The 9,189-nt window shown below is 40.7% G+C and overlaps 1 protein-coding gene across 1 annotated transcript in view; it reads right to left on the bottom strand.

Annotated features, from left to right (window-relative positions):
* Positions 1-2,504: 2,504 nt before the first annotated feature.
* LOC135083113 (uncharacterized) overlaps positions 2,505-9,189 on the bottom strand; it is a 33,597-nt gene continuing 26,912 nt past the window's right edge. The window contains exons 15-21 of the mRNA XM_063977880.1: positions 8,851-8,997; positions 8,223-8,386; positions 6,750-6,873; positions 6,420-6,525; positions 5,848-5,934; positions 4,890-4,987; positions 2,505-2,783 (exon numbers count right to left, since the gene is read on the bottom strand). Of these exons, the coding sequence (XP_063833950.1) occupies positions 2,588-2,783; positions 4,890-4,987; positions 5,848-5,934; positions 6,420-6,525; positions 6,750-6,873; positions 8,223-8,386; positions 8,851-8,997 (922 nt within the window). The 3' untranslated portion in view covers positions 2,505-2,587. The remainder of the gene's footprint in view (positions 2,784-4,889; positions 4,988-5,847; positions 5,935-6,419; positions 6,526-6,749; positions 6,874-8,222; positions 8,387-8,850; positions 8,998-9,189) is intronic.

Raw genomic sequence — 9,189 nt, 5'->3', positions numbered from 1 at the left:
TTGGTCGTGGGCTCTCGTACTATCAGCTGAAACGAACGAACGAACGAAGTGTGGAGTCAACTCCCTTCCATTTCATCAGTACTTCTTTAGTTAAATCTTTATTTTGTAGATTTTTGAACGCCTGTGCGATCTGCATGAGCATCGATACAGTAGTAAAGGTAAAGAGAACTGTTGCTTTTCCTATTTACTAGGCATATGATCGTACTTGTAGCGAAAAAGTTTTTTAACCCTTAATCCTTCAAGGCCCGCGAATCTAGACACAATAGATAATAATCAATTGTTATGACATTAATTAATGCCGTCTGGGACTCAAGCGGTTAAATGCGCGACTTTTTATATTGCGATGAAAACCAAAAAGGCAATCAATAAAATTTTTGTCTGTCTGTCTGTCTGTCTGTCTGTCTGTCTGTCGGTCTGTCTGAATGTTCCTTATAGAAACAAAAACTACTAGATGGATTTTAACGAAACTTGGTACAATTATTCTTCATACTCCTGGGTAGGTTATAGTATACTTTGGAATTCCCATGGGAACAGGAATTAGCGGGAAAATCCTTTTGTATGAAAAATCTAAACCGCTTAAGTTAGACGCTTGAAATTTGGCATGCAGGTACCTTAGTAAACTTAAAGCTTAGTTACAACAGGATATTGCAAAATTCCTACGGGAACGGGAGTTAGCGGGAAAAAACATTTGTATGAAAAAATCTAAACTGCGTAAGATAGATGAACGGGGTAAAACGGGATCCACGCGTACGAAGTCGCGGGCGGCCGCTAGGGGGCATCCATTAATTACGTGAGACAATTTTGGCTATTTTTTTAACCCCCCCTCCCACCTTGGTGAGATTTCATGAGATTTTGCCAGAGCTCCTCCCCCACCACCTACTTAATCTCACGTGAGATTTTCGAGAATGCCTATATTTGCAATGTAGGTAAATAAGATAATCCATGCTTCGAAAATATTAGATTTTATAAAAAAAAACCGGCCAAGTGCGTGTCGGACTCACGCACAAAGGGTTCCGTACCATTGATTTATGAAATTAAAGTTATTTTTTTTTAATTAAAGTTATTTGTATGAAAGATTACGCGGTAATAAGCGGTTCACGATTTACGAGGTATTAAAAAAAAACTGCTTACTAGATCTCGTTCAAAACAATTTTCGTTGGTAGTTTTTATAGTAGGTAATGTAGGTACATCATATGTTTTTTTACATTTTTCATTTTCTTATTTTAGAAGTTAGAGGGGGGGGGGGGACCAACTTTTTTCCACTTTGGAAGCGTCTGTCACGCAAACTATTCGGTTCAGAAAAAAAATATTTTAGAAACCTCGCTATCATTCTTGAATACCTATCCATAGATACCCCACACGTATGTGTTTGATGAAAAAACAATTTTTGAGTTTCAGTTCTAAGTATGGGGAGCCCCCAATATTTATTATTATTTTTTTATTTTTGCATCAAAATTTTAATGCGGGTCACAGAATACATCTACCTACCAAGTTTCAACAGTATAGCTCTTATAGTTTCGGAAAAAAATGGCTGTGACATACGGACGGACAGACAGACATGACGAATCTGTAAGGGTTCCGTTTTTTGCCTACGGAACCCTTAAAACGACCTGCGTAAAAAAATTAAGTGAAATGATAAAACAAAAGAACTTAGGCCCAGTTTTTTTACTTTTAGTACAATTTTTAATTACCTATTAGTTTACATTTTGTTAATATTTAAGTATTGGTAGCAAACTGCGGATCTAAAAACTGGGCCTGTGTTCACAAATGCAGACGGAGGATTTACTCTGTTTGTTGTGGAAAAAAATACGTGATATTGTCGACAGCCCCCCTCTCCTCCACGTGAGATTAAAAGTGAGGTTTTTCTTTTAATTTTTCAATTTCGGTCCAGTTTTCTAGATACATAACTGCTGTCTACAAAATTCAAAAAGAAATGAGATTTGGGGGCACGGTAGTGCAACCGCCAAGTCAAGTAAAATTTTTCAATTTCGGTCCAGTTTTCTAGATACATAACTGCTGTCTACAAAATACAAAAAGAAATGAGATCCCATCAAAAACAATACTTGTCAAAAAAACCAAGTCTCGCAACTCAGTTATGTTGTTCTACGGTAAAAAGTTGTGAGATCCATGTAATACCAAGTCCAGGCCAGGAAATCTTTAACGTTTTACATAAATACATTGACTTGGCCATCGCATGAAAACACGTGTAAATTAAATTATTTAGTGCGATGGCCAAGTCAATAATTTATGTAAAACGTTAAAGATTTCCTGGCCTGGACTTGGTATTACATGGATCTCACAACTTTTTACCGTAGAACAACTGAGTTGCGAGACTTGGTTTTTTTGACAAGTATTGTTTTTGATGGGTTGTGTTAACACGGACAACTAGGTACGGAATCCTACACTGCGCGTGTCACGACACGCACTTGGCAATTTTTTTGTTATTTAGTTTATTTTGCGTAAGCTGCCTAACATATCTACAACTGTAAATAAAACTAGTCACATAAGAATTAACATTTTAATATCACAACAATAACAAGTCACTGCGCCCTCGGCACACGGAGGTTGGAGGGCGGAGGGCGGAGGCCTATAGCAGCGGGATGCTGGGCCGGTCGAGCATGCGGCAGGTGTTGGGCGCGGCGGCCATGCGCACGTAGCCGCGGTCCTGCAGGTGCGCGCCCCACGAGTTCTTCACGATGAAGTACGGCTCCCCGCGCGCGTCGCTGTTGAAGCCCACCGCCACGCTGGCGTGGTTGTACCGCCGTCGCGCAGGATCATTCCCACTGAAATCGTAACAAAAGTTTTCATTCAATATTTTATTACGACTGAGTTAAAACTAGAATTGATTAGAGATAAATAGGTACTCTCAGTACTTAACGCGATCGAAACTCGAAAGTATTAAATAATTTAGGTAGGGTGGTGGCACCAAATATCGGCCATGTCAACTTTTTTTGGAGTTTGTTGACTGCTTGTAATTTTTACATTAATAGCTTTTGCTTTCTTGCAATGCCCTTTTTGGGTAGAGGGATAGTGAAACTTCATTACTACATTCGCAAAATTACGAATCATATGTTGATAATACAGGGTGGAAAAGTTAAGTGATCTCACTCGATTATTTCTAAACTATACATACAAGATATCTAAAAACTGGTTACTGATCCTGAAAGTGCTTCACGAGCTCTTTCAAATGGTACCTACTAATAATAGGTTACAGAATAAACTGTAACTATACGAAAATTCAATGTTTCCAGCTTCCATACTAAATGTATGCCAACCACACAGTATTAAAAGTGTATTTTTTTTTAATTTAATAATAAACTATAAATAAACTCATAATTTGCATTCTTATTTAAAATTATTTATAGAAAATATTAGTTTTAGGCTTTACTTGCTATAATAATTATCAAGAAATGAGTGCCATGACTGTGGTAGTACTAAATGTATGGAAAATGGAAACATTGAATTTTTAGATAGATCCAGTTTATTCTGTAACCTATTGTTGATATCGTTGGATAGAGCTCGTGAAGCACTTTAAGGATCAGTAACCAGTTATACGATATCTTGTGTAGTTTTCAATAATTTGTGGCTTTACCAAATGTATGGAGGCTGGAAACATTGAATTTTCGGATAGATCCAATTCATTGCTTTCGGGGACTGGTCAATCCAAGTTATTCAAATTTATTAATGCGAGTCATTTCTACTAGTATTTAAGTATCTTAATCTGTAAGTCTAGATATTAGCACGTTACTACCTTGTTTAATATGCCACGCAATTTTGTATACCCATTCTTATAAGATACACCATACAAGAATGCGTGGTAAATTCAGTGAACTGCTCCTGAATCAAATGTACCTACTACTGCTTTTTCTATTTATTTATATTAACCGGCAGACAGTGGTGACTGAGTTTGTTGCGGCGACTTTGACTTTGATTATGTAACCTATTATTGGTACCGTTTGATAGAGCTCGTGAAGCACTTTCAGGATCAGTAATTAGTTTTTTGATATCTTGCATAGTTTAGAAATAATCGAGTGAGATCACTTATCGTTTCCACCCTGTATAGATGTTTTTTTTCGAGTATACCAATTTCCCTTAATATCCGCCTCTAACACCCTAATATTCGCCGCATGTGACCCTAATATCGGCATACCTTTTCTAAAGCGAAGTAAAGTCAATAAGACTACTAAAGTAAAAAATATTAACGATTTATATTTCAACTCGGGTACAAATCGCTTTTCTTAGCTCTTATCTACCAATCATTATTAATGAAAATCATTGCAGACCATTTTTAACCGACTTTAAAAAAGGAGGAGGTTATATGTTAGACTGTACCTATGTATTTTTTTTCTATGCATGTTCACCGATTACTCCGTCTATTGTGGACCGATTTTCAAAATTATTTTTTTGTTCGATAGGGTAGGTACACTTCTGAGGTGGTCCCTTCTATTGTGGTAATGACGGACAAGTACGGAACCCTACACTGTGCCACGTGCGCGTGGCACGGACACGCACTTGGCCAATTTTTTTTGACATGTTTTTCTTCGATAAAAATAGGTCTATGCACAATGCACATCCCAACTAATATTATAAATGCGAAAGTAACTCTGTCTGTCTGTCTGTCTGTCTGTCTGTCTGTCTGTCTGTTACGCTTTCCCGCTTAAACCTCGCAACCGATTTTGATGAAATTTGGCATAGAGATAGTTTGAGTCCCGGGAAAGAACATAGGATAGTTTTTATCCCGGTTTTTGAAACAGGGACGCGCGCGATAAAGTTTTTCTGTGACAGACAAAATTCCACGCGGGCGAAGCCGCGGGCGGAAAGCTAGTGTTGTTATATTATAGCACATAATTTCCCTCTCTTCTGGACTGATCTCCTCTGCTCTGACTTACCATCTTTCGTCGGAATAGACGCCCTCTTTGTAAAATATGAAGGAAGTCGCTCCAGCGTCGTACATGATCACGGCCGGCCCGTAGTCGTGGATCGCCAACTAGAAGAGAATTCAATGATAAAGTAACATCTCGCTTACCTAATTCATTATGGTCTCAAAACGTCATAAAGGTGATATTATGGCCTCAAGACTATTAAGTTTCTAACGTGATTTTAGCCATGCAATTGCCACGTAATAAGGTGGAAAGAGCGATAAGGATAATTATAATGAGGCAGGGAAACAGTAGATTTCATCGGGTGGACGAAAACAAGCAAACAAGTATTGTAACTATGTATGAGTATATCCGTTAAGCTAGCACCCATAACACAAGCATTTAATGTTGCTTACTTTGGGGCTAGCTGGCGCTGTGTGTAATAAATTGTCCAAAGATTTGTTTATTAACCGTTATAGTTTTCATTAGCCAACCACCTCTGTGGTCTAGTGGTTAGACCACTTGCTTCAGACGCAGAGGTCCCGGGTTCGATTCCCAGTGGGGGCAGATTTTTCTGTTCGGTTTGGTTGGTGGTAGGACTTGTTCTAAGTCCACCATCTTACCTAAGTCTGTCGCCTTATGGCGATGTTAACATTGTTGTTATCAACAATGTTAACAGCATTCTTGTGTTCCGGCAGTTAGAGGTAAGATAGCCAGTTCCTCTGTGTTTGAAGATTCCGGGTGAAGCTCGCTTCCACCTTTGGCCTGATCATCAAGTGATGATATGGTAAGATGGTAAGTACCATCAGGTGAGATACAGGCCAAGAGCTTCCTCGTTGTGGATAAAAAAAATTAGAAGTTCATGAAAAGCACTGTCATCATGATTTTTTCCAGATTTTTCAAGCCAGCAGTTTAGCTTTTAGATGGGGGGAGGGGTCATTTAAATAACCACCATTGAAGCTGAATCTCAAATAACAACAAGTATTACCTTAAGAGCGTCGACGTTGAGCGCGGTGACGTTGGCGTGGCCGCGGATGCGCACGCCGGGCTCCGCCGAGCGCCTGCAGGTCAGCTCCTGCAAGCATCGGGCCGTGATCCAAGTGCGTTGATAACGACGGTATAATCATTTCATTTAATTCTTGTGTGTTTTTAATAATATAATAAAATTGTGTCAGCGACACATTCCTAGGTGAATGATTCGTCGATCGAAACAGACATTGACGAAAACGTTTAAAACTTCAATTGGACAGTGGACACTGCAAATTACCAATCCTATTCTTCTTATGGCACAGTTTACACTTTGCGGAAAATCGATCGAGATAATATAACAGTTAGTTTCGCCGTGTGTCGTCCATACTTTGGTGTGCGTGCTCGCGCTTCGTCTCGGTCAATTTCCCACAACTGAGCCATTAAGTGTGTTCTGAGTCCTTAGCTGTCCCGAGGCTACCCAATCGTCACTGGTTCAGTTTCATAAATTGGCGGCCAAAGATCCTAGCTACACAAGAGTTGGCTCCGTGCCAAATGAACTTTGAAGGGTTTGTTCATGGAGTGCGGCCTCACCATGTCGGCGAAGGGCGGGTAGTCCTCCTCGTAGGGCACGCCCTCGCGCTGCATGTACGTGTACGCGGCTATGGGCCACGTGGGTTTGCAGCCATTCCCGCCATACCTAAAAGTATAAGTAGGTAACTATATAAATAAATGTCGGAAAAAAGCATGAAAAACTTTTTATAATTAGAACTATTAGAAGCCGTGCAGTGTTGTGGCTAAAGCCAATGTTATAAATTAAAAATCAAAAACACGACTGCTTGCTTACTAATGACAAACCGGCCAACAATGGCTGGGTACAGAGAGGGTAGATAGAGTAGTAAGTAAGGTAGGGTAGAGAGTTACCGCGCGCCGCAGTCCACGATGGCCTGCGGGTTGAGGCGCCGCAGCGCGCCCGCGCGCCGCGCCAGCGCCGTCTCCACCGCGTCCGTCGTCGACAGCGCCCAGCAGCACTGGCAGTTCATTTGCGCTGCGATAGACATAGTACTTCAGTAAGTAACATTTTACTTTGTCTAGCTAGGAGGTCTCAATAGTCAACGGTTGTTATTGCATTCCATTTTTAACCCCCGACGAGAAAACGACGGGGTGTTATACATTTGAAGTGTCTGTGCGTCTGTGTGTGTGTCTGTCTGTGGCATCGTAGCTCCCGAACGGGTGAACCGATTTTGATTTTGTTTTTTTTGTTTGAAAGGTGATCGTCGGGAATGTTCTTAGCTATGTTTGATGAAAATTGGTCCAAGATGGCCGCCGCAACATATATGTATTTTTAACAACTCCCTCAATATGGGTATCAAATGAAAGGTCTTGAATAATAGAGAATACTGTGTCATAAAAAAAATAAGAATTGACCTTCAAAAAGCATGAAATAAAAAAAAAAAAACAAAAATTTTAAAATCCCCCGACACAAAAAATAAACTCTAAAAACTAACAAATAATATTTTAAACCTATAATTTCGCGGCGGGGTATACCGCTGAAAAATCTGATTTAAAGGGTCTGACTTACACAAGAAGTACCCCGGTTTTTAAAATTTTTGTAATTAAAAATTAATTAAGTTTTTAAGACCAGAATAAAGTGTATTTTTTAAAAATTGGCCAAGTGCGTGTCGTGCCACGCGCAGTGTAGGGTTCCGTAGTTGTCCGTCGTTAACACAATATATGTATTTCAGAAGCAAGCAATTACTTCATCATCATCATCAAAAATTCCTTAGAAGAAAATATTAAAAGTCACTTTTAATATTTTCTTCTAAGGATTATTTACTAGTTAAGAAATTTTATAATACATGAGTTAAATGACTATTACTCTTAAACTAACTAATGTATCTTAACCGTTATAATTTTCCTTAAAAGTTCATGAAAAGCACTATTATTACGATTTTTTCCAGATTTTTCAACAGTTTAGTTTTTAGAGGGGGGGGACGCCCTACTCGAACAAAAATTGGCACTTTAAACTTTAATAATTTGCAAACAGATCTCTAAATGGAAAAATAGTCTTAGAAACCTCTAAGCTATTTTAAAAGACCTATCCAACGATACTTCACACGATGGGGTAGAAGATAAAAAAAAATTCATCCCCACTTTACATGTAGGGGACTTTAGGGGAGAGACCCTTATAAATTTTTTTTTTCTACATTTTATTCTACCGTTTTGTCGGCGTGATTAATATACATACCTCCACAAAATTACAACTCTCTAGTGCCAATAGTTTCCAAACAAAACCTCGGACAGACAGACAGACAGACATATCGAAACTATAAGGGTTCCTTGTCAGGACTACGGAACCCTAAAAAGTAGTGTGTACTCGTAATAGTGCATTATTACTTCGAACAGGCGACACGTAGCCAAGCTCGTTCCAGTCCAGGGCGACGGGCAGCTGGCGCGCCTTGTCCAGCACCTCGGCGTCGGAGTAGGGGAAGCGCTGCGCCTCGTCCGCGCCCGCGCCGCCCGCGCGCGCGCCCGTCAGCTGCTCGCGCTCCACGTCCAGCCTGCGGACACGCGCTGTTCTCAGCCCTGCTCCGCTCGGATTGTCGTATTACACGCTAAACAGATCCGCGGCGTACCCTAGTGTAGTTCTTGCATCCAGTGTTGTGTTTTAACAAAATAAACCAATCATATTTAAAAGACAACTATTGAAATGGTGAACTAATATCACTAGGTACTCGTATTTCAGGATAAATAAATGTGTAATTTCTTGTTTCGCTTCGTATTTGCGTAGAAAGTGCCTATGTATTATTAGTTTAATTTCGACCAAAGGAAGTTCACAGCTGGACAAAGGACTTCCACACAGACCGCTCCCGCGCTGCTCGCAACCAGGTGCTCCCCGCGACCCTCCCTAGATCGCCGCGTCAGCCCACCGATACATTTCTACCAACCCGCCAATCACACGCTGAGTTCACTCGGGCCTGGCGAGGCCTAGGGCCGCTTCCGTCGAGCCGGGAGCGCGACTGACCTGTCGGAGAGGTTGTTGACGCCCGTCTTGAAGGTGGCCCCGAGGCGGTTGGCGGACGACACGTAGCGGCGCGACTGCATCAGCACGTTGTAGCGCACGGCCTCCTCCTCAGCGTTGGCGTACTCCCGATTATATTGGCCAATGAATCTGGAAAAATCATGCACATTATCAGATTTTCTTGCCACTAACTGGAAATAAGATGAAAAATACACGTCTCTTATCTTCGGGATTCATCACCATCATCATTTCAGCCACAGGACGTATATTGCTGAACAAAGGCCTCCCCCAATGATTTCCAGATTGACTGCTTGGTACCCGTAGTACGTGCATCCAGCACCT

This window comes from Ostrinia nubilalis, chromosome 22, assembly GCF_963855985.1.
Source record: "Ostrinia nubilalis chromosome 22, ilOstNubi1.1, whole genome shotgun sequence".
NCBI classification, from domain to species: Eukaryota; Metazoa; Arthropoda; class Insecta; order Lepidoptera; family Crambidae; genus Ostrinia; species Ostrinia nubilalis.
The sequence above is the reverse complement of the archived record's forward strand: the minus strand, read 5'-3'. Positions and strand labels throughout refer to the sequence as shown.